Genomic DNA, 25,775 nt, shown 5'->3' with positions numbered 1-25,775 from the left:
GAGGGGAGGGGGAGAGGGGGAAGAGGGGGAGAGGGGGAAGAGGGGGAGGGGAAGAGGGGAGGGGGAAGAGGGGAGGGGGAAGAGGGGAGGGGGAAGAGGGGGAGGGGAAGAGGGGGAAGAGGGGGGAAGAGAGGGAAGAGAGGGGGAAGAGGGGGAAGAGGGGGAAGAGGGGGAAGAGGGGGAGGGGGAAGAGGGGGAAGAGGGGGAAGAGGGGGAAGAGGGGGAAGAGGGGGAGGGGAAGAGGGGGAGAGGGAGGAGAGGGGGGAGAGGTGGGAGAGGTGGGAGGGGGAAGCGGGGGAGGGGGAAGCGGGGGAGGGGGAAGCGGGGGAGGGGGAAGAGGGGGAAGAGGGGGAGGGGAAGAGGGGAGGGAAGAGGGGGAGAGGGAGGAGAGGGGGAGGGAGGAGAGGGGGAGGGGGGAGGGGGAGGGGAGAGAGGGGAGGGGAGAGAGAGGGGGAGAGGGGGAGGGGAGAGAGGGGAGAGGGGTAGGGGAGGGGGAGGAGGGGGAAGCGGGGGGAGGGAAGCGGGGGAGGGAGAAGCGGGGGAGGGAGAAGCGGGGGAGGGAGAAGCGGGGGGAGGGAGGAAGCGGGGGAGGGGGAAGCGGGGGAGGGGGGAAAGCGGGGGGAGGGGGAAGCGGGGGAGGGGGGAAGAGGGGGAAGAGGGGGAAGAGGGGGAGGGGGAAGAGGGGGAGAGGGAGGAGAGGGAGAGGGAGGAGAGGGAGGAGAGGGAGGAGAGGGGGAGAGGGGGGAGAGGGGGAGAGGGGGAGGGGAAGCGGGGAGGGGGAAGCGGGGGAGGGGGAAGCGGGGGAGGGGGAAGCGGGGGAGGGGGAAGCGGGGGAAGAGGGGAGGGGGAAGAGGGGATGCGGGGAGGGGGAAGAGGGGGGAGAGGGGGAGGGGGAAGAGGGGGATGCAGGGGGAGGGGGAAGAGGGGATGCGGGGGAGGGGGAAGAGGGGGAGAGGGGGAGGGGAAGAGGGGGAGAGGGGAGGGGGAAGAGGGGGAGAGGGAGGAGAGGGGGAGGGAGGGAGGAGAGGGGAGGGGAGAGGGGCGAGGGGAGGGGGAGAGGGGGAGGGGAGAGGGGGAGGGGGAGAGGGGAGGGGAGAGGGGAGGGGAGAGGGGAGGGGAGAGGGGAGGGGAGAGGGGGAGGGGGAGAGGAGGAGGGAGATGGGGGAGGGGAGAGGGGGAGGGAAAGAGGGGGAGGAGAGAGGGGGAGGAGAGAGAGGGGGAGGAGAGAGAGGGGGAGAGAGAGAGGGGGGAGAGGGGGAGGGAGAGAGGGGGGAGAGGGAGGAGAGAGGGAGGGAGGGAGGGGGAGAGGGGGAGGGGAGAGAGGGGGAGGGGAGAGAGGGGAGAGGGGAGGGAGAGAGAGGGGAGAGGGGGTAGGGGAGGGGGAGGAGGGGGAAGCGGGGGAGGGGGAAGCGGGGGAGGGAGAAGCGGGGGAGGGAGGAAGCGGGGGAGGGGGGAAGCGGGGGAGGGGGGAAGAGGGGGAAGAGGGGAAGAGGGAGGGGGAAGAGGGGGAGGGAAGAGGGGGAGAGGGAGGAGAGGGAGGAGAGGGAGGAGAGGGGGGAGAGGGGAGAGGGGGAGAGGGGGAGGGAAGCGGGGGGAGGGGGAAGCGGGGGAGGGGGAAGCGGGGAAGAGGGGGAGGGGAAGAGGGGGATGCAGGGGAGGGGGAAGAGGGGATGCGGGGGAGGGGGAAGAGGGGGGAGAGGGGAGGGGGAAGAGGGGGAGAGGGAGGAGAGGGGGAGGGAGGGAGGAGAGGGGAGGGGAGAGGAGCGAGGGGGAGGGAGAGGGGAGGGGAGAGGAGCGAGGGGGAGGGGAGAGGGGGAGGGAGAGGGGAGGGGGAGAGGGGAGGGGAGAGGGGGAGGGGAGAGGGGAGGGGGAGAGGAGGAGGGGGAGATGGGGGAGGGGAGATGGGGGAGGGGAAAGAGGGGGAGGAGAGAGAGAGGGGGAGGAGAGAGAGGGGGAGGAGAGAGAGGGGAGAGGGGAGGGGAGAGAGGGGGGAGAGGGGGAGGGGGAAGCGGGGGAGGGGGAAGCGGGGGAGGGGAAGCGGGGGAGGGGGAAGCGGGGGAGGGGGAAGCGGGGGAGGGGGAAGCGGGGGAGGGGGAAGAGGGGGAAGAGGGGAGGGGAAGAGGGGGAGAGGGAGGAGAGGGAGAGGGGAGAGGGGGAGAGGGGAGAGGGGGAAGAGGGGGAGAGGGGGGAGAGGGGAGAGGGGGAGAGGGGGAGAGAGGGGAGAGGGGAGAGAGGGGAGAGAGGGGAGAGAGGGGAGAGAGGGGGAGAGGGAGGAGAGAGGGAGGGAGGGAGGAGGGGGAGAGAGGGGAGAGGGGGGAGAGGGGGAGAGGGGAGAGAGGGGAGAGAGGGAGAGAGGGGAGAGAGGGGAGAGGGAGGAGAGAGGGAGGGAGGGAGGAGGGGGAGAGGGGGAGAGGGGGAGAGGGGGGAGAGGGGGAGAGGGGGGAGAGGGGGAGAGGGGGAGGGAGGGAGGAGGGGAGAGGAGGCGAGGGGGGAGGGGAGAGGGTGAGGGGGAGAGGGGAGGGGGAGAGGGGGAGGGGGAGAGGGGAGAGAGACATTGCAATTTCTTATCCAAATACTTCCTTAAATCACATCAAATCGTTAAGCTAAGATAACTCCTTTTCCCCATCAATAGTATGCACAATAGCAAAACAGTCAAAATCCCATTGCTGTTCCCTTCTATGTAAATCTTTTGTCCATTCCACCAAACACAATCATTCCACTTCCTCATACCCTTTCCACGTTCAATACCAGCAGGAACCATATGCTTCCATGACGAAAGGTTATCACTCGTATCCCATTCCTCACCCGCTTCTCAGAAACATCCTCATCACTCTCTGGAAGTATCATCAATTACCTCTATACCATTGCAGCTATGGAATATTCTCCATTATTCTAGACCAAACTACCTTTCAGCAAACTGCATATTTTGTATGTAGAATTCATTGTCAATATGTGGAAATTTTACGATAAAAAAAATGATAAAAACTTCAATTAACGTCTTTTATTTTCATATTGGCCTTTAATCCCATCCTCATCTTGCTTTTACATGATCCAACTTGCTTCCTTTTGGCATCCACAGCATGCACAACTGTCCTTAAACCTGTGGGAGAACACCATGACTTGAAATTGTGCATCAAGATGAAGATGCAGTTGCTCATCTTCAAAAGGTTGAGAAGTTTACAAACATTGACCAGTTGCACTGTTAATATGACCAAGCCTTTCAGTCATCCTTGCTTTGACATGGCAAAGGTGGCTGAGGTAGATTGCAATCAGCATCCTCACTTATGAAAATGGATGTATGGTAATGAGACTGTCTCTGTCTCTGTCTCTGTCTCTGTCTCTGTCTCTGTCTCTGTCTCTGTCTCTGTCTGTCATTTCCCAAAGAAAAATACCTGCTTCACTTGTGCTTTGTAACTTTTGATTAAGGATGGGATCAAGGAGGTTTGTACAATGACTAAGGCATTGACACAGACTTAGAAAACTGCAGCAATTCTCAGGCAATATACATTCTAAAGCAGTGTTCTTCACTATTTTTTGAGGGAGGCCACTTTTGCTGATAAAACACCAGTGTGAGAGCCGCCACACTGCCTTCAGGACTCCGTAATGGCTGCTAGTAGGTCGCACCTTGATAGCACATATGGTGGATGAAGTGTTCTCACATTTGTGTATTACCAGCCACACAGCAGGGGCCACACTTTCGGCCACTAGGGGCTGTCAGTGGCTCCCAGGCCTCACAATGAAGAAGTGTTCGAGGAAGAACATGCAATCCAAACAAAAAAAAAATGCCACAAAATTAAATTCACAGCTGAAAGAGATAAATCATGTTGAATATGCACCACAAGAAGTTGGACATGATGACAACAATATCCCTATAACAGCTGGATCGGAATACTTTGCAGGATCTTGGAAAGATATTTTATCCCCATGTGTCAGGTTGTCTTGTGGTGCCCTGCATGTGAGGTCTATGTATCAAATGTATCAAATGTATCAAGTATCAAATGGAGAATCCATATGCCATTGGAAGCTAATAACAGCCTTCCAAGTCTCAATGGTATGATGATGCCAAACAACCTTTGACAGCAAGAAATTATCTCTCAGAGAAATGGAGGCCAAAATGTGCCATCCCTCGGATCAACTCACTGGGGGCTCGTTTGCTAGCAATAGTTGGTGGATGACAAAAAGATTTGTCGTTATCTTTCAGGAAGATAAGGTGGGTTATCATTGGCACGTTGAACAAACTATAGAGTTCATAGACCACCTTACCCCACGCAGTCTTGAGAAAAAGGACATGGGTGGGGTCTGAGTAGAAAATTTGATTTGATTGGTAAACTCTCTGCAAAAATGAAAGCTAAGTGTTCAACGGTTTTTGAAACATAGTGTACACAAAATTATATGCACAGCTGATCGGTCAGTCGGAGCTCATTTGAATGTCTACACTCTCTGATCTTGTCAGAGGGGCGTGATCCAAAAAGGACGATTTACACAATTACACCGACTGCATCACATTAAAAGTTATCCAATTCAGTTGGAAATATAAATAAATAATAAACATACTGTTGCAGACCCGGCATCGCAGGGGAACCACAAGGGATGGACTGCATCGGGTGACTCTCCAGACTTCCCGGAATCGCAGGCCGTCGCACACGAATAAATTCATGACACAGGGTCACTAATCGACCGCGAACGCCAATAACTCGAACCACGTGACTTGGGGTCCTCAGTCTAATAAACTGTTTACCTGGGGTCATGTGACTTCCTTACCGGGGAACGCTCCCTCGATACGTACCTGTGTTAACCAGATTACCTTCCGGATCAGGTGCAGTCGAGCGGAACTGCCAAGTACGTACCGACTACGAAGCGAATCTTTAGGGAAGAACGTCCCGGCTAAGGTAGGGTGCGGGCCATGCTGGACCAATGAAGGCAAACACGAAAACGTGCTGGGAACATTTCTACACCGTGCATTTCTTTACAACCAGAATGCCAGGAAAGTTATATGGCACAGTAAATGGGATTTATTAGTATGTACAGCAGCGAAAGCAAGGAATTTGTGGGGTGCAACAAAAGGGCAAGCAATCTTACAAAAGCAGACACAGAGCAGAGTTATCCCGTTAAATCATCCACAATCTTAATTTATGCTCGGACAGGCACCATCACACACACACACACACACACACACACACACACACACACACACACACACACACACACACACACACACACACACACACACACAATATTAGATATAGCCCAGAGAGAAAGAAAGCAGGTGAGGGTAAACGACCTCTCAATATCTTGCATGGTCGGCAGACCAACACAACCTATAATTCTTAGGGAGAGGGAGGTGGGAGCAATACTGGTTGTGTCAAAGATATGGGATTGGGAGGTGTGGTGCAGTGCAACGTCGGGGGTGTGGAGTAGTGCAAGAGGAAAATGTGAATGTGAATCAGTTCGTTCGCTCCTTCAGGTTCTGCCTGTAAAAGAACAGTCAGGCTCCGCCTGCGTTAATGCTCTTTTTTGCGTCCACAGAAAATGAGGTCGAGAGAAAGAAAGATGATAGAAAAAGAGGCATAAGGAGAAAGTCTCTATCCTATCTGTATGAAAATCTGTGTTTGTAAATGTCTGTACCTATTGAGGATCGCTCGAATGGAGTGGCCTCACCTCGTAGCAGTAGTGTGCGACAACCCCCCTCCCACCACTTGTTCATGGGGACTCGTGGCGCTGTTCGCTTTGCGCCGATGATTCACCGACTTACTGACCACCTACTTGCTGATCCTGTCTGGCTCCGCATTTCTTCTGCAGCAGCACCGACAGCCTTGAACACGAAGGGCAAGCAGCAGCAGTGACCAGCGAGCAGGGCGAACAGGGATGAACTCAAGCAGGCAAGCAAGCTGACGGAATGACCCACGAGCAGACTCAAAGAGATGAAAAGAAGAAAGAAGAGTGAACTGGCTTCGATCTGCCATTTTTATGGGCCTGGATGAAGGAGAGGGGCCGAGAACCGGATCACAATGAGTTGGAGGCAAAATCCCGCTCATCTATTGGGCCGCAGCTATGCCCCACCAGGCCTCGGTGATGGAAATTGGGTCAGTTACTCGCTGAACTTGACACGGGTCGGAGCTCCATGTTTTACATTGGGCAGCGGTCTTCGGACACGTTCTCCGGCCCCAAACGTGCGCCGATCCTCATTCCGACATGGAATCATAGCGAAATCCTTGCGCTACCCGAAGTCTCTTCACGAGCCGCAACGCACGTTCGCGCCTCGCGTTATGCCTTGAAACAGCTTGACCCGCATCCCCTCCGGGTCCTTTGATGCTTCGGTGCCGATTTGGCCACCATGGGGCAGTTGCGACGGTTATAGAGCAAGGTGTTCTTGTCTTGACATTCCTATTGAGAGATGGTGGCAATGTGGCATTTGTAGCGAGTGATGATTGCCATATGGCATTCATGGTGAGGGCCGAGTGCCACATGGCACTCGTATTGAAATGGGTGAATAAAAGTCATGAGTTAGCATGGGTTGTAGCATTGATATTTTCCCCAGTTGTATGAAGTGGTTGTGGTGAACGTGGTAAGGTTTTATGAGCGGGATGACGTCTGAGGTGAGGTGGCGGTTAGGAATTGGTGCACACATTTGAAAGGAGAATGGGCATGCAAACTCCAAAGGAACGATGTACTGTGCATTGTTGGCAGGAAGCACACACGGCGCAAACACGCTGGAGACGCTCGTAGCGTGTTGCTCATTCTTATTTGCATGGCGTGTGCATGCTTGCATAGTTCGTGTAATGGAAGGGAAAAGGTCAACGGTTAAAGTGAAGATATATGATATATGAAAGAACAAACTACAAGAGTCCCAAGCAACACATCTTTTCCCTTTTTCCCACTAGACATATGGAAGGGACTAAGACATATACTACTTAAATAACTGCCCTGGCATCACTGTATGTTGTATGCCATTACCTTGGAGGCATGCAGTTTTACAGAACCACAACAATGCATACTCTATTTTGAATTATGCAAATAACTGCATCATATTCATTACCTATCCTCAAAGAGGAGAGATACTGCAGCCAGTTTTACCATACAATTTCCCGTAACTTCCACAAACTAAAGGAAAGCACCTCCCAAACACGTCCTAAAGGTCAAAAAGGTCAAATTAGCCGAAAGGCCAAATCAACACTTCAACAAGCTTAGATTTATGCAGACAATCCAGTCATGATTGAAACCTCCCTTTCACCCCTCACACCTGTAATGATCAAGGTACAAGCTCAAGATGTGTGGGAAATCGATCTCCAGGCAAAATCGCACAAAGCGGCCATGGAATTCATTGACATTCTGGACTTTCGATAGCTGTGGTGTGAAGCCCAGTGTCCAAGCCAGCCTTTTCACCAGGCTGGACATATCTGAAATCTCTGACGGCAAAAAACAGCCCTTCCTGTAAAGTAGGAGAAATATGCATTACTCTTTCACCTAAGCACTATTGCTGGAATAATAATAAATGTATTTTTCATATTTTGGCAAACAGTATTTTGGATCAGCAAAACAGTCTGTTGACACCAGTTTGCAGCTGTAATCCTATAAAATTCTCTGATTCCTCAAAATATCGTCTTCTATATTAGCCACAATTATTCCCACGTTCTTATGGTGTGGGCCCGGGGGAAGCTTGACCCAAATCTTTCATGAACCGGCTGGCCAGTTGACTAAGGTTAGGGCAAGAATTTGTAATTTGTCTGTGGTGTCGAGGATAGCTCGCCCACTCTTCACGAAGGACACCGTGGGATCGTTAACATGTACTAGCGGATGCCAGCAGATGGGACATCCACTTAACGTCCATCTGAGGGAGGGCACACACAAAGATGAGTCACCTTGCCGATGAAACACAGTTTGTAGCTTTCCAGAGATTCAAAACCAACCTAAACAGCTTAGAGGCGAGTGTACATACCTCTCAGCCATACTGCCAGCCCCAATTCCTAAAAATATAGATCTCTTTAATCACCGACAGTTGGGGAAGGTGGAGGTTGCAATGAGGAAGTTGTATAAATTGTCGATGCAGTATCCAATGAAAGACTGCATTCCTTTGCATGTATGTACTTCTGTCTTAGTAATTTAAAACAAGCATCTACTTAAATCGTTTCCAAGCACGAGTACAACTGCACCAGGTTAATGACAATCAACATGCCTTGCCATATGGTCAAGAATTTCTTCACGAAAGAAACTGCAGCAATGGGTGTTGGTGGCCACGATATCAGTACACAAAACAGGCCAACGCTGCGACTCCCTTCCTGACAACCAATTCTCCAACCAAGCATGCACATCTTCCTGTTTGTGGTGGCTCGTCAAGTAGTACCACAGTGTGTCCGCGGAAAAAGTGTCGTAGTCTATGAAAGAACATTGCATTGAGATTTACCATCGAGCACACAATTTATGGATAAACTTGTAAATTCAGCTTTTGTACATCGACGCATGTACATAAGGACTCAAAATGTAGATGGTACAACTAACCACCAAGAGGCACAACAAAACATCCTCAAACAAACACAAAGATTCTCAGTCTGAAGTGGATTTTGGGGAAAAAAAATGGGTGGCTGCATAAATTTATATCAGTTATGCAAAAAGATTAAACTACTCCTTTGACATTGAGCTGGTGTAATAACCTTAACTGAGTCTTCAGATATTTACTTTTTTGTTATATCTGATGACAATATTATGCTTTGAAGCAAGCTAATGCTAAAATAACAAAATGCAATTCAAAATGCTTCCCACAATGCCAGCTTCACTTGTGAATCCCTTACCCTACTGCACTCAATGGTCACTTGTGAGCTGATATCAGTAATTCAGACAAACACCTAAACTTGGAAGGAGGTAGACAGCAGTGAATGGGAAGCAAAGAAGACAGATTTTTATGCATTTAGTACATGTGCAACACAAAAGGGTTGACAAGAAAGATGACAACTTGAGTACCAAAGTGAACATATTATTAAAGTAAACACTTTCTTACAAATCAAAGAAAATGCGACAAGAATATTACACATGAGGTCACAATATGAAAAAAGTAGGTCAAGGCCACTGATCAAATATCAGGTACACAACTTCAGTGCAGATCCATGCTGATGCACAAACATCTTGGAAAGTCAAGCGGTCTTTGAGATTCCACATTGGCAAAATTGAACAATGACAGAAAACGCTTCTTTTTTTTTTTAGATCGACATTTGACCTTGACCTTTAACTCAGATGGTTACGATGTAAATTAAGCAACAATGTGCCTTGCTCTAGGCTATATAAAGGGCAAATTTGTTCCGATCAGACAAACCTTAGTCGAGTTACAGGAAAAAAAATTATATAATTAGGTCATGACCTTAAAATTAGGTGAAGGTTTCAAATTATGTCAACATCGAATACTTCTTATTCCCATTATTGATGTAAAATTTCATTCTGAAAGTCCCAGCGAGCTTTGAGATGCAGCTCGAACATTGTCAGGACAAAAAAAGGGGAAGGGGAAAAAATACAACTAAAAGGTGGATTAGTTAGTACTCTTCACTTGGCGGTCTAAGAAATTCTGAGATACCATTAAAAATTGGGGACACAAATTATAGAAACAACACTGACAACAATTCTAATAAGCCATCCCCTATCCTATAGGAGGTGGGGGGGGGGCTTAACTATTCTTACATGACATGCAAGGAGGATAATTTGCATGAGATTATGAAGGTGCATTTGTGCTTTTTTTTAAATTCCAAACATCTTAACTGTTGGCAAGTTTTAATGAAAAAAAATTCAAATGAAAAACTTGCATTTCAACTACAGGTTGTTAGGATTGTAATAGAGGATGAAAAAGGGAGGGGAAAGATCGAGGTTGGCATGAAGAAAGTGAATAATGTCATCGTGGAAAGGTACTTCTACCAGAAGCTTTTAAATGCACAAAGCAAACACCAAGCTTTGTCATGTATCCATAAATGATGCAAACAGATGAACGGCAATATTATTTATGAAAAGAAAATTGCACAGCCATTGCTTATCTCTCAGATTTTGCTGAACAGTTATTTATCAATACATTCAAGCACTGCAACACCTCAAGGTCAAGTATGCAAATCATACTGCCAAGCATACAAAATGCTTGATACCACAAAGCAAGGCCCTTTCCTTGCTATAATTAGGAGAAATAGAAAGAAATTTTCTCTCTCATATCAAAACGCTCTAGATACATTTTCAGTGACAACATTTTGTTACTCATGGAGATGGTACAACAATCCATGCACCTTTGCCACTCCCACTCCGTCACCCTATTTCGGCCATGCTGGAGGTGATGGCGCTTTTTGCGGTGAGGCTGTCAGTGGGTTTGCATTTTACGTAAACTTATTGGACAAGCTTCTCAAGTTGTTAGAATGTCAGTTATGGAAGGGGAAAAAATAAAATGTAGGCATCACATGTTCTGGGATGCATCATGCTTTGCAGTCTATATTCATCAATCAAGGGTGAGACACTTTCCCATTACAAACCAAATACGTAACATACCATTCAGTCGACCACTGTCCAACAATATTTTCTGTCGCACATCTTCATCCAAGCCCAGCATCCAGGAGAGGCTCATGGGATCAGCCTCATGATCCAATGTGCATGGGGTGTCCAACAAATCGACCAAAGGACACTGCACAGAGGGCTCTCTACAGTCTTCTTTATATTTACCTAACCTGCAATGAGGAGAACACTGTAGCAAAAAGTTTTTTTTTGTATACATTGTCGAAGCTCGGATAAGAGCTAACACACAGAACATATAACAAGGCGAGCAGGAGACAAGAGGGGCAGGAGAGGGAAGCACAAAACAGTGGGGAACAGAGACATTAAGAGATGTGTGGAAGGTAGAGGGATAGGGTGGGGTATACGGGGTAAATAATATGGACACTACAGGGACTTTCAGGAGGGAATTTGAATTTGAAGGTGGGTTTGGGGTGGATTAACAGGGGTAGAAAAGATAGAGGTTTTGGATGAGGGAAGACACAAGATGGTGGTGAACAGCTGTTTTTAAGACATGGAAGGAGGAGTGGGATTGAAGACTGTGGCAGTTTGGTCAAGAGGTGGGGAAAAAAGAGGAATGAAAGAGTGAATGTGAGCAATGATTCTTGATTTTCGCAGTTTCGCCAGAAGGGGATTTTTGGTGGATCTTGAGTGCCCTGCAGAAATATAGGAGGAACAGAGCAGGGGGTGCAAGGCCGGAGGGAGACAGTTGAAGACAGATAGACCATCGACCTGCGGTGAGTCAGATACCAAAAGACTCAGCTTCATCGCTGGAGATACCAATGATCCTAAAAGCGTTTGTTTCCACAGCGTGAAGCAGAGATGGGTGTGAGGCAGAAGCACCAGCTCAAAAGGGGAGAGCAGTACTCCATCAATCTGCAGATAAAAGCTTTGTATGTGGTTAGGAGCTTAAGTGTCCCAAGGAAGGGGTTTGCATGACGGAGAATGCCTATAGGGCGACTGGCTTTGGAGGCCAGCTTGGAAATGTGGCTTTCCCAGGAAAGATCATGGAGAAAGTGAGGCCCAAATCTTGAATAAAAGGATCTCTTCAAGGCGATTGATGAGAAAGTAGATTGGGGGGTGGGGGGGGTTATGGGTTTTATCCTGCAGGGATAATTTTATTCTGCAGGTAATTATCCTGCAGGGATAATTACCAGTATACTGGTGCTCATTTTGCCAACCTTCGGAAGGATGACAGGCTGAGTCAACCCCCCGATGCTAACTTAGCGGCCAGCGGGGTTCAAACTCAGGACCCCAAGGATCCCAAGCCACCGCCTTAACCACTGAGCCACACCATGCTCATCTCATAGGTCACATGGTGTGGCGTGCATATTGGATTGAAAATAAAACATAAAAAACAATCTTCTCCAGAACCGCTTAACAGATCGATGTGAAACTTCACACATATGTTTGACTAAGATACCAAGCAGAACCAAGAATGGGGAATAGAGTTAGAAATTTTCAACTCTATCGGACACAAGGTCAGGCAGCCATGTTGTATTTAAGCTAAAACCTTAAAAACATTCTCTCAAACTGCTGAACCAATGGATCCAAAACGTTCAATATAATCAATCAACTACTCATGGGGATATAAGGGCAATAGCATCGTCATCGGTCATGTGGTTTTGCAGCCATATTGGATTTATTGAAAACCTCACAAAAATTCCTTCTCTTGAACTGCTGAATCGATTGAGGCGAAATTTCATGTGTGATCAACCAGCCATGGGGAATATATTTGGAAAATGTATAAATCATAGGTCACATGGTCTGGCAGCCATATTGGATTAAAGGAAAGAAAAAAAATCTGGACATTTCTTTCTCCAAAACCGCTCAACGAAAAAGAATTGAAACTTGGCATATGTCATCAACTCCCTATGGGGTATATAGGACGATAACGATGACATCATCAGTGAAGTGGTATTCCAGCCATAATTGAATCAAAATCATTATCTAAAAAAACAAACTTCATATATCTGATCAATAACCAATGCAAGTGAAGAATGAAATTTATGACATCATCCATGTGGTACGCCTGGTGTTGGCTTAATGGTTAGGGTGGTGGGCTTGGGATCCAAGGGTCCCGAGTTCAAATCCCGCTCATTGAATTAATACCAGGTGGGGTTGACTCAGCCTGTCCTCCAGAGGTCGGCAAAATGAGTACCAGCTTGCTGGGATGATTGAGCCATTCGAGTATCCTGCGTCAGAGTGGCGACCCGTCCAGGATTGTGCCCAATAGCCCAGGAGACTGCTTAGGCAGCACCAACACTCTGCACAGAGTAGGGTCCCAATGGATCTGGATTCACATGGTCTGGTGGCCATGTTGGATTGAAAATAAAAACGTTTAAAAATAAATAAATAAATAATAATCTTCTCCAGAAGAGGTTAACAGATCAATGCAAAACTTCCATAGGACATACATGCCATGGAGAGGGTCCAGCACAGGGCTACTCGTTTGATTCCAGGCCTAGTTATACTCAGCTATGAGGAGCGGCTGATGGGGACAGGGCTTTATACACTAGAAAGGACGCGGTTACGAGGAGATATGATCGGGATGTTTAAGAAAATGAAAGGTAGAGACAACACAAGTGCAGATTGATTATTCAACAGAGTAGATAGTGATAGCACAGGGGCCATTGCCTGAGAGTAACAAAGAGGAGAGTTAAGATGGTAGTAAGACACGGAACATTTACTCAGAGAGTAGTCAATGCATGGAACGGCCTCCCTGGAAAGATAGTGGCAGCCGAAACAGTAGATAAGTTTAAATTAGAATGAGATAGGTACCTGGAAGTCATGGAGATAGAGGGGTATAGGGATGTTGACAGGACTTTTAGGTAGTTTGAGCATTGATGGGTGATTGCATACATGAACGGAGTGCTGTTGGTGGCGGTTTCGTCAAGGGGTGTTGTGTGGTTGATGTTGTGTTTCTAACCAAGCCCATGCCCCCTCCCCTGAAGAGAAGAAGAAAAAAAATACAAAACTTAAAATAAATAAATAAATAAACTAAAAATTAAAATTAGCATTTTCTTTTTGTATCTTGTGCAGATAAACTATAATGGTTTTCGCACAGGCATGTTGGGCTGAATGGCTTCCACCTGTGTCTGATTTCCTTGCATCTCATACGTTTGATCGACTGGCCATAAGGAATATAATTTGAAATAGTTTTCATATTAATCTTCATTGACAGAATTTAGACTTAATATACGCAAAAGTGGTCGTTAAGTATGCTAATAATTAATCAATTAATAATCATTAAAGCTATGGATAATGGAAAGGTATGTGACATAATAGAGTGCATGGATGATACAGTTATATGAACCATAATAGCAGTGGGCCATTGTCGTAGCATGTTTAGTTAATGATGGTATTTTTGTTCAGAATGAGCATGCGAGGTGAGACTGTGCTCTCTTGCGAGTGTCGTTCCGAGTTACCTCTGCCACCGAAGCTGAACAGAGGTTATTGATTACATTATTGCTGCAAATGAGATTTTACACTTTGGAGACGAGTGATTACTATTAATGTCTTAAAATTTTTTAGTATATGTAGTTACAAGAAAGGCAAAGTCGTAAAATGCAAATGAGACAGATAGTCAGTGATATGGATGTGTGATAGGTTGAGCTTGTAATCAGCAATAGTCTATCTACACAAACCAGCAGGGTCTTCCTGACCAAATAGCTGCACTTGGACATGAGCAAGTTGGTCCTAAATGAATGTTAGTCCGACTCGAGGGTCATTGGGCATGTGCATACATGCTCAGAGGAAGCTGGACATTGGGGCTGACACAAGGTGGTAGTGTAAAATCAACAAATTGGTTAAGGGCTGGCCAGAGGTCAAGTGTGGCCCTGTAATTCGTCCCCTCGAGAAGAATGGCTATGAAGAGTACGGAGAGTATAAAAATGCATGGAAAGAGGTGCAGCCATCGTCCTTGGGGCTCACTCTATGACAGAATGTCTGCTGTCGACCTCACTCTCACGGTCTTCTCTGGAGGCATTATCGGACATTCAGCATTGCTTCACAGATGCAGCACGTGTACTACTCATAGCACTTGAGAAATAGCATACATCACGGCCTCAATTTGGCCTTTCCACTACGTGATGCATCAAGACCAACATGACGTGTGTCCTTTGTTTTGGGCATGCTGCATCTGCAAGTATTTTTGACGATTCTGATGATGTTGGTCCAGGCTGTTGATGGCCATGGTGATTTCCCATTTTAAAGTGGAGACTCTCTTTTATAAAAATCTGAATACTCTGTTGCTTCCCGACGACATGAGCTGTTGTAAGCTCGGACTCAGTATGTTTATTGCCCTTTTAGAGAGTTGCTCATAGCCCTCATAATTTAATCACGGTATCATGACAACTAAGTCTTGCAAGGATTTAGCCTTGCTTTACCTGCCTTTAAAAAATACCTGTTGTGAGAATCAGCATTCATGCCTCTTTTGTGCATATATTACGGATGGAGCGAAGCAGACAATAACAATACAAGAGCTTTTGCAAGCACCCAAAAAGCCAAATTCGAAACAAGGTTCAACAATGTAAAGATATGCTATATTAAAAGAACTTTGCTGCCAAGGCAAATTAGCAAATAAACACTGAACTGAAAGTGCATGAAAGTTTAAAGACACAGGGAGATAACTTAGTCTGGTAATGAAAGAAAGTCCTGCCAGTTAGGAATGACAAAAAAAAGTTCGAAAAATGAATCATTCGATGTGCACAGATGCAAAATATCACCAAATTAATCGACTTTCAAATAAGCACCGAGAGTGAAGGTGAAGAAGACAAATAAGTGAAAAGAGGAAAGTGGAAATATCAGCAGAGGCTGTGGGGAGAGGGCTGCAAAAAGCTGCAGCAGAATGTACTTGTTTAAAAAAAAAATTTTTACAATAAAATAATAAAATACAGCGGATATGCACAGGGATGTGGTTCACGGCAGACAGGCAAGGGGAAAGCGGTCCGTGGTGAGTAGACTCAAAAGGCAGTGTGTGGCACAACAGAAAGGTAAGAAGCAATGAGAAACAGCCTTTTGGAACACAAAAACATTCCATTGGCATGTTAAATATTCCAAAATATTAATACTGCACGATAAAGAATCGCCTCTAATATGAACCTGATGGTTGCTGGCGTTTCTGGCTGTACTACGTGGCAAGTCAGATTGTACAGGCTCTCAACATGCTGTACAAATCTTGCCACTTCCTGCTCCTCACGATTAAGGAAACTCATGTCTTCATTTGTCTCCACCTGTTCCAGATGGTGGAGAATGGGAGGGAGCTAGCAGAGTTCATTTCGTTGCATCAGGTGTAGCTTTTCTGAGACATTATGAAAGTATTCAGCTAAAGGTGGAGTAAAATATTACTCACCAGAAAATCGCGCAAATCATTATCTGCCATGTAAAAACACACTTTGCGCAAATGATCTGAAACTTCAAATCCCTGCAACAGGAAAGTTTGACAACGCACAAGAAGTAAAAGAGAAATTAAATTAACACTGAACAAAAACAAAAAGAAAATTAGGATGGCCGATTTGGTTTAAATCTCATGATAAATTTTAATCTCATCAAAACCACAGTTCCCATCACGATCAACCGAAGCCCGTGTGGTTCATAAAATACTATTGTTACTTGCAAAATCAAAAAATTTTCAGGTATATTGATTAGTCGATTTTGTTATTCTGTCCTTCCGTCCGTCTGTTTGTCGCCTTCAGATCACAATTTTAAACAGTTCTTCACGAAACTTCACCACATGGTAGAGTTTGTCATAAGCAAGAAGCCTATTGTTTATGAGGTCAAAAGGTCAACATAGGCCAAAGGTCAACAACTTTGGGGAGATTTCTAAAATCTTCAATTTTCATCCGATTGACTTGAAATTTGAAGGGGATTTTATTTTTTTGAGGTCAACATAGGCCGAATTTCTAAAATTGTTAATTTTCATCCGATTGACTTGAAATTTGAAGAGGTTTTTTTTTTCAAGTCAACATGGACCAAAAGGTCAACATAGTCCAAAGGTCAACAACTAAGGAGGTATTTCCAAAATCCTCAATTTTCATCGCATTGACTTAAAATTTGAAGAGGATTTGCATATCGGGTCACCGAATTCAACCACCAATTATTTTTGAGGTCAACATAGGGTGACTTTCTAAAATTGTCAAATTTCATCCCATTGCCTTGAGATTTGAAGAGGAGTTGCATATTTAGTCACTAAATTTAACCAACAATTATTTTTGTGGTCAACATCGACCAAAAGGTCAACATAGTCCCAAGGTCAACAACTAAGGTGGTATTTCTAAAATCCTCAATTTTCATCTGATTGACTTGAAATTTGAAGAGGATATATATTTCAGGTCACTGAATTCAACTTGCCAATTATTTTGTAGGTCCACATAGGACAAATTCTAAAATTTAGGTCCACATAGGCCAAATTCTAAAATTATCAATTTTCATCCGATTGACTTGAAATTTGAAGAGGAGTTGCATATTTGGTCATTGAATTCAACCACCAATTATTTTTGAGGTAAAATTTGTTTTATGAATTTTGCAAGTATCATGCTCTGCACGATGTCTACTTCTTGTTTAAATGTTGACAAAGCTAAAGGCCCAGTCACACCTTGACGTTTTAGCCAGCAATGGCAACGTATTAAAATGTATGTAAAACGCTGGCTTACTTTGAACTTTTGATGTCTTTTTTAAAGATTCGGACTTATTCATAACGAGTTGGTCGTATGCATAACATATTAGTAACAGACACAGAACGTTTCGTTGTGTTATAGCTAACTTATACCAACGAATGCTGAGCCTGTTGTCGGCCTTCCCAACCTATTCCCAACGATAGTTTAACTTATGCATAGCGCGCTGCACGCAGAGATGCCAACTTTTGGAAATCAGAATTAGGGAGGATTTGCAACCGACACCAAATAATGTGCGCGAAGCGCACATCTCGAGCGCGGAGCGCTCGACCCTTGCGGCGGAGTCCAGGGCCCGCCTTAGGGCCCTGGAAGCTCTGGGGTTCTAGACGCTCTCTCGTGCCCTCTGAGCCCTATTTTGGAGCATTTAACATGTTAAGAATTCCCACTTTTTGAACAAAAAAAGGGGAAAATTGTGCACTTTTTAATGTTACATGTATGTTAATATTAGTAAGTTAGGGGACAATCAAAGATTAACAAAAAGCACAAAAGAAGCAATATTTTTCTTACCTTACTGGCTGGTACTACTGCTGCTTGCTTTTTCCATGGCAGCTTTGCTGAGTGACAGCTGTGTGGCTCTTTTAGCCCTTCTGATTATGTCTTTGCTGTATTCTCTCTGGTAGCAAGGGGTGCTATGAGCTAGTTTTTCAATTAAGAGAGCTTCCAGGGTTTTGACACTCAAATTAGGACGAAATTCAGTATGATTCTTCCGTACAAGACTGAGTGCCCGCTCACATGATGCGTTCGAATGAGGAATGACCAAGATTCCCTTCATCACTTTGCTCAAATTAGGATACTTCTTGGCACCAGTGCAGGGATCTGTGAGCTGTGAAATCCGATGCCACTGCTCATCCACTCTCACTGTCTCAGTAGCAATTGTAGCTATGGAGGCGTCTGCCTGGTAGTGAGCGAATTCACTCTCAAGACTGTCTGTGCCACTATCACCGCCACTGAACAGACAGGGGAATTTCTTGATGAAAAACTCCACACAGTCAAACCCCACTTCTTGGTGTAGCTTAACATCCAGCACCTGAGCATGCTTGGCTAATTCATCATCTAGCGGCCAGGTTTTGAAGATGTAATTGCAGGATTTCACATAATATGAGCGAACTGCACTGAAGAAACCTTGGATGTCTGACTCACTCAGAGTGAAGGTGGATTTCTTGAGACTCCTCTGTTCCCTTATATACAGTTTGGCATCGTTCCCAATCATGAGGTCCTCATCATTCTTCTGATGATTTCTGTCAGAGAAGGGTACATTTACCAGAGCAACCGATGACACCGATGGTTTCAAAAACCGTACGAAGATATCTTTCAGAAGACCATTCAATTCTCCGTGCAGGAGATGAATACAGGGTTCGTCTCTTTGGAGCAGAAGATTCCCCTTCTCAAAAAGCTTGTTAGCATATCGAAGGAAGAAACAATAGAGCTTTGTTTGTGGAGACAAGAACATCCTGTTGACACGTTTTTCTCTAGATACCTGCACAGTCTTTGAGGAAGATGCGCTTTTAGTTGTAGAACTCGTAGTACACTTAGCCGCAGGGCGATCACACTTGCGTTTACTGCCAGCAGAAGAGGTCAGACTCGTAGTACCAGATCCAATTTTACGTTTGAGGAGAGAGCTTGAGGTAGGTGCAGCCAAGGAAGAAGACCTCTGATTCGAAGGGTTTGCTGAGCTTCTATAAAGTGATTTGGCAAAAGCAGAACTTAACTTGGGTCCTTCTTTGCCTGTAGATGGGACTATCACAGTCTTTCTCGACTCTGAAGGGATCTGCTTTGTAGATGAACGTGATGAAGGGCCGGTGATGCTACCTGCTCTCAGCATTGGTTTTGGTGCTGTCCCTGCTGTCTTCTTCGCAGCAGATACTGCAGTGGTAGTGGTGAATGCTGCTCCACTAGTGCTTGATCCTGCAGTGCCAGTACTGGCAGTAGATACAGTGCTGTCCTTCTTGCTCGTTGTTAGAGTCTTGGCTACAGTTGGTTGCATTTTTCTTCGTACTTCTTCTTTGAAGAAGAGGCGAAGTGGCTCCCACTGTTCCATCAGCCTGTCTAGGCACTGACCAAGGGACAGCCACCTTGTTGCGACATGCTTCAGAATCTTGTGTGTCGGGGCATCACAGAGTTCTTGCAGTGCTTTCACTCCTTTGACGCGTTTACTACTTTTGTCCAAGTAGTAGTAAATATCGATGAGAAAGTCATCTAACTCAATGGGCAAGGCCTGAGCCGCCTTCTTGGCCGTATTGTGCATCATATGGCAAGGGCATCCCATGATGTAGCACTCTGGATTTTGTTTGTGGATATAAGCAGCGACTCCTTTGTGCTTGCCCACCATGACAGAGGCATTATCAGCACAAAAGGAAACACAATTTCCCCACGGAATTTTCCTGTCACTGAACTCATGATCAAGCAGTTTGAAAATGTTTTCTCCAGTGGAATCTTGTTTGCACGCAGGCAAACTTAGCAAACCTTGCTTCACAATCCCAGCACTGGTGTCATAGTACGAAATCAGGACAGGATATAGCTGGGCCTCACCACTGTCATTGCTACCGTCTGTAGCTAGGCTAAATGGAGCTAGTCTAGCAATATCGGCAAGAGATGAAGCAGTAACATTTGACAACTCACCAATTATTGCTGAAGTTTTTGTTCTTGCACATCCATACTTTGAAGCAACTTTTGAATCTGGAAACATCTTTTGAAATAGAGGTCCAGCATGATCTGAGACTGATATGGGCAAGTTATGTTCCACAATAAATCCACTAAAGAGAAGTTCCGCTCGGGTAACATCCTCTTCCTCGCTTGTCCCTTGTTTGGTGAAATAATTCAGAAGTGTACCGGTACTCGTGCTCGAAGATCTCTCCTTTGCAATGTCTGTGTGCCGTTTGCTTCCAACGTGCTTCCGAATATCATCGCGACCTCCGTGCTCAACTGAAATATCAACGCTGCATACTGTACAATACGCATGATGAATTCCTCTTTCAGACTTTCGAATACACGGGTATTGGAAACTGTATTCGGTCTTGTACTTCTGAGACCATTTCTTGGTCTTCGTAAGCTTCTTTTCTGCCATTTCGTAATCAACATCGAGGGCTTGAAGCATCGGTAACTACGAAGTTGATGTTCCACAGCTGCAGCGCGACTCGTAGAACTCTAGCGGCTGTTAAACACCGCACGGTGGTCGCGACCGCCGGGCTGGTACGGGGCCCAGCTGCATGCAGTGAGGGTATCGCATGCATATACACTGTGCATACATACCGCATGCACTGTATTGCACACATACCGCATGCACTAAATCTCAGTGCATAATCGCATAAGCGAGATCCAGACCCAATGTTTCGCTGCTCCTCATTTGAATTTGCAATTTTTTACGTACAATTTGGTAGCAGCGAACGTTATGGAGTTACCACATGCTATACGTAGCAGACGATGCTTTTCATTCAATTCTCATACTAGTACATTCTGATTAGTGAACAGTGCAAAAATATCAAAATTTCGGGAGGATAAGGATAGTGATCGTAAGGGCGGGAGTTTGGGTGAATTTTCGGAAGCCTCCCGATGAAATCGGGAGGGTTGGCATCTGTGTGCATGCATCGCCGACGATGACGTGACGTAGCTTATTAAAAGGCTGCCGCACAACGATTCAAATCATAACCGCCGCAGAAATGGAAGTGTCAACATCGCAGTCACACCTTGGCGATCTTGCCAGCGTATGCCGACCTCTGAAAAATGCGTCTAAAACGCTGGCGCACGTCGAATACGGTATGGGTAAGTTTGGTATGCGTGAATAAAACGCTAAAGTACGCTATCATACGTCGCATTAAGTGGAATACGTCTTGTAATTATAAACGTGTTAAACATTTTACGACGTACTTGCCGTATGACACACGTTCTGCATGCGATGGGAATAAGTTGTACGCACAATATACGAACGTTGGCACACGTTGACACACGTTGACAAAAGTTACTTGTAAGGTGCTCATAAGTCGAAACACTCAAGGTAATGGTTAGCGTCAGTGTTCCAGACTCCCTGTTTTTTTTTTTTCTTCGGTATGACGGTGATGCCGACACTTCGATTTCTCATGCGGTTATGATTTAAATCGTTGAGCGGCAGCCTTTTAATTATATTATAGCCGCAGTAGAAATCGAAGTGTCGACATCACAGTCATACTGAAGAAGAAGAAAAAAAAACCCAGGGAGTCTGGAACACTGATGCTAACCATTGCCTTGACGTGTTTCGACTTATGAGTACCTTACAAGTAACGTGTGTTGACATGTGTCAACGATGGCGTAACGTGCCTACAACACGTTACTCATAGGTTAGAAATAAGTTTCGGGTACACTAAACATTACCTCGACGCGTTTCGACTTATGAGTAACTTACAAGTAACGTGTGTCAACGATCGCGTAACGTGGCTACAACTTATGGCCAGCGTTATGCGGAACGTGTGAGTCATACACTCGCATAAGTCTTAAAATTTCAAGCATGGAAAATTTGAAGACAACCGAAAAGTACAACGTTTAAAACCAGCATACTACGACGTATGGCAGTGTTTTTCAGCGTGCTCTCAATGTTATCAAAACTTACCCATAACGTATTCGACGTGTACCAGCGTTTTACACAAATTTTCCAAAAATCGGCATAAGCTGGCTAAAACGTCAAGGTGTGACTGGGCCTTAACCCACTGGTTAATTACCAAGTTGCTAATGAGTGTACAGGTGGTCTTCATATCTCTCTGCTGCAGTGCAGCATCCACCAGTTCTACGCCGAGAGACTTCAGGCATTTCAAGTTGCCACAGTTGTCCCGCCGTGATTTTAGCCATGCTTGAGCTGCTGGAATGCACCCGCAAATAATTGCATTCTTCACCACATCCTGCAGGGTAGGCATGGGGCAGTTGCAAAATGAGGAAGGAGGAATTGGATTTGTAATGATAAAGAAAAGAGAACTAATATTATTTCTCCATTCTGTACAAATTACTCATGATGAATCTATTTACAAATCAATTATTCTTTTTTTGTCTGCAGCACAAGGCTGCAGGGAAGCATCATCGGCTGAGGGCGTGGCTGTGCCAATGATGCAGTGCCTTCTGCTGGTTAGGACAGGAATTTGTAATTTGGTCATCGTGCCAGCGATAGCTCGCCTACTCTTTGTGAAGGACATCGTGGGACCTTTATCATCCACCAACAAAAACTGGCAGACGGGAAGCCTGTTTAACGTCCATCCGAGGGACGGCACACACACTGATGAATCACCCTGCCTGAGAAAGAGGGATAGGTTTATAGCTGGGACAGGATTCAAACCCAGGCGACACAGCTGAGAGGCGAGTGTGCGTAACTCTAGGCCATCGTATTATCCCTTCAAATCAATATCTAAACTTCCACAGGATCCCAAGAAAAAGAAAAAAAAGTCATCGATTCATATGAAAGAAACATCTTTCTACATGGCAGCATGACAATCTCAATTTATTTTTCTTTTTTCACATTTAAAAATAAATTTATTGTTATGCAAGAACGTTTTTACTATGTTTTCATTTTCCTTTACACTTTTGAGTGGACCACACACTTGTTCATCAGCCCTCAATGCTTTTTGAGAAAATGACAGCACGAGTACATTATTTGATTGGAATTTTCAAAAATATTTTTATACAAGATGTTCAATTCACATTGTTTGCGTGATTAACAAGAAAATAAAAATAAAAAAAAGACATTACAATGTATTCATTTCAAAAACATCGTTCCAGACATACCTCGAGCTTTCAATACAGTCTGGCTTTCTGCCTTGCTCTCCAAACTCTCTGTCTCCGGCATCCAATGCCAACTCCACACATGGCTTAGGCCTCGGTCACATTTGCCACGGCGGCTGTGGGGTCTCCAAAATCTGCGGCCACTAGCAATTATACGGTGGCCGCAGTATATCCACAGTCACACAATGTAGCAGTCACATACATTTTAATTTTTCATGGAGTCGCACGGTGTATTTAGAAATCGTGGAGACCGAAAACGTGGGGGTGCCGTACGGTCTTTGATTTGATGTCGCAAGGTGACCTTAGGGCGTCGCTGCGGCGGCCATAGAATTTAAGGCAGACGCAAGGTGCCCGCAAGGCGACCGCAGGGGGACCCTAAGGCGAACGTGCGGCCAGACGGACTTTATAATTGCTAGTGCCCGTACATTTTGTAGACCCTCCGGCCGCCAAGCCAAATGTGACTTAGGCCTTGACTCGTGTTTTCACCTTCATTTGTGATGTTTGTTTGTTTAATCATCTTGTGTTTTAATTAATAACAAAAAAGCAATCCGATGACGTGGTGTGACGGACTATCGGGCAAGGATTGAATTTCACAGCAAAACCGGTTGTAATTTGGAATATCCATGATTACGGCAGCCCGATGCATTTGATGAAAGTGATTGTGGTTCTGCGGGCATCATGTTTGATGAGCTGCCCTGAGGGCAGCGCTCTCGCAGAGTGCGCGAGCGATCGGAAACCAGGACGGAGCTCGAGCCTGTGTGGACCTTTGGATGTGGTGATTGTACCAGTTTACATACAATACACCGCCACCGAAGGTCATTTACTCATCTTATTTTACCTTAAACATGGGGAATTTCAGTTGAAAGTGTCTTGAAAGTGGGTTTTCTTTGGGTCCACGAACGGATTAATTCACTCCACTATTTCTTATTGGGAAAATATTTTTGGAATCCGAACTTTTGCAATCCGAACAGCCTCCTGGAACGAATTAAATTGGGATTCTGGGGGCACCACTGTATAGGCAAACACCTATACTCCGATCTCTAGCGGTAGCGATGGTGGACGCACGGTCGACGCAGACTGCCACGGAGGCCGTACGTAGGTGCACGGCGGGCGTAGCGGAACCGTGCATCGACCCTGCGTTGCCCGCAGGTATTCACACAGACCGCAAGGCCACCGTACGGCGACCGTGGAAATAGTGAGGCTGCCGTAATTTTTTGGGGGTTGGGAAAATTCATTTTTCATTGAGAAGAGCTTATGGCAGCCGCACAAATAACGCAAGCCCACCGTGCGCCCTGCCCTACGTACGGTCGATGTGGAACACATCTACGTCATAGCTTGGCTTGTCGAATTGCTATGGCGAACGTAGAAATGAAAAATGTTATAACTCCGCGCTATAATTCCACGGCGACCTTACGGCCTGTAAAATATAGCCATACGGCGTAGGGCCTCCCTGAGGCCGCCTCAGTTTCTCTGCGGCCGCCGCACGTTTGTCAATTCAGAGGGCGTACGGCCGCCATATCCTCGCCGTAGAGCAAATATGACCTCGGCCTTACAGACTTTCTCTACTTTTGGAGCCAATGTGTGGCTCTCAACGGAATCCTTCCTTCTCCTCTCCCTGTCAAGACTGGAGTGCCCCAAGGCAGTGTTCTCGGCCACATCCTTTTCCTAATCTTCTTCAATGATCTCTCTGACTCTGGAAAATCCTCCATCTCCTTCCTCATGACTCCATCCTCTGCCATGGCATCCCTCATCCTTCAGACAGGCAGGTAGCAGCCTATTCCCTCTCTTCAGACCTTGACAAAATCACAAGCTGGTCAATAGCTTGGAATATGTCTTTCAATCCTAATCAATCTATCGCATTATCTATCTGTCTATCTACTTTCTTAACAATACTTTTGAAGAAGTTCAGTCACTCAAACTCTTGGATCTCACTCTCAGCCATGATTTTTCTTGGGAAAACCACATTTCAGAAGTTCACCTCCAAAGCCAGTCACTGACTGGGCATCTTCGTTCAAGCAAAGTCCTTCCTTGGCACACCTGAACTCTTATCCACATACAAAAGGCTTTCTTCCATAGCTTGATGGAGTACTGCTTTCCCCACTCGGCTGGCACCCCTGCCTCACACCTTGCTCAGCTTGTTGCCCTGGAAACCAAGGCTTTCAATATCATTGGAATTTCACTCAATGAAGCTGAGTCTATGGGCCCATCACTTTGCCATTGCAGACAGGTTGATGGTCTCTGTCTTCTTCCACATCCTTTCTGGTCTTCCACCACCCCCCCCCAACCCCCCCTCCATCCTCTCTGTATTTTGCCCATGTGAATAATTCAAGTAAACACATTTTATTAACATTTTTCAGGCAAGCTTGCATTTCAAATTTCAAGCAAGCTTTCCATAATTTCTACTTCCCCTGTTAACCCCCAACCTCCTTCAAAATTCCCAGTTTTTCCTTCTTGAGGGTTTCCTTCTGTGTCCATCTTGTCTATTCCATGTGTCTCCCCTATCCCTCATTCCTCCCAGCACCCATTATTTGGCCAAGTCTCCTTCTATTTTGTCCTTCAACCCTGCTTCTGGTGCCACCCCTTTCTCTCTACAGTGCCTTTTGTTCTGTTGCATCCTGATCCATTCAGTGTTCTAGCTTCTCCACAAGCCTTGACTGCAGACAAAAAAAGGCTCTTCGATAAATAAAGGTTGATGTTTCATGAAACAGGTCAAGAACCATGGAGTTTCAAAAATAAATAAATAAATAAAATTATTCAGAAAAAGATCAAGGTAATGGGATGTGACGCAAGGTGTCAATAGGCCATCCTTTGAAAAAAAAAACAAAAAAAAACTGCAGCACCAAAATATATTCCATCATC

General features: G+C 46.0%; 1 protein-coding gene across 1 annotated transcript in view; it reads right to left on the bottom strand.

Moving 5' to 3' along the window:
• Positions 1–25,775, bottom strand: part of SPG11 (SPG11 vesicle trafficking associated, spatacsin) — a 213,204-nt gene that overhangs the window by 137,365 nt on the left and 50,064 nt on the right. The window contains exons 11-16 of the mRNA XM_085848691.1: positions 21,869–22,045; positions 15,860–15,931; positions 15,610–15,740; positions 10,507–10,682; positions 8,170–8,372; positions 7,241–7,425 (exon numbers count right to left, since the gene is read on the bottom strand). Coding sequence (XP_085704817.1) covers positions 7,241–7,425; positions 8,170–8,372; positions 10,507–10,682; positions 15,610–15,740; positions 15,860–15,931; positions 21,869–22,045 — 944 coding nt within the window. The remainder of the gene's footprint in view (positions 1–7,240; positions 7,426–8,169; positions 8,373–10,506; positions 10,683–15,609; positions 15,741–15,859; positions 15,932–21,868; positions 22,046–25,775) is intronic.

This window comes from Eptatretus burgeri, chromosome 12 (genome assembly GCF_056783735.1).
Source record: "Eptatretus burgeri isolate ZD-2024b chromosome 12, Ebu_testis_v1, whole genome shotgun sequence".
NCBI classification, from domain to species: domain Eukaryota; kingdom Metazoa; phylum Chordata; class Myxini; order Myxiniformes; family Myxinidae; genus Eptatretus; species Eptatretus burgeri.
Note: the sequence above shows the minus strand (reverse complement) of the source record. Positions and strands in the feature narration are given on the sequence as shown.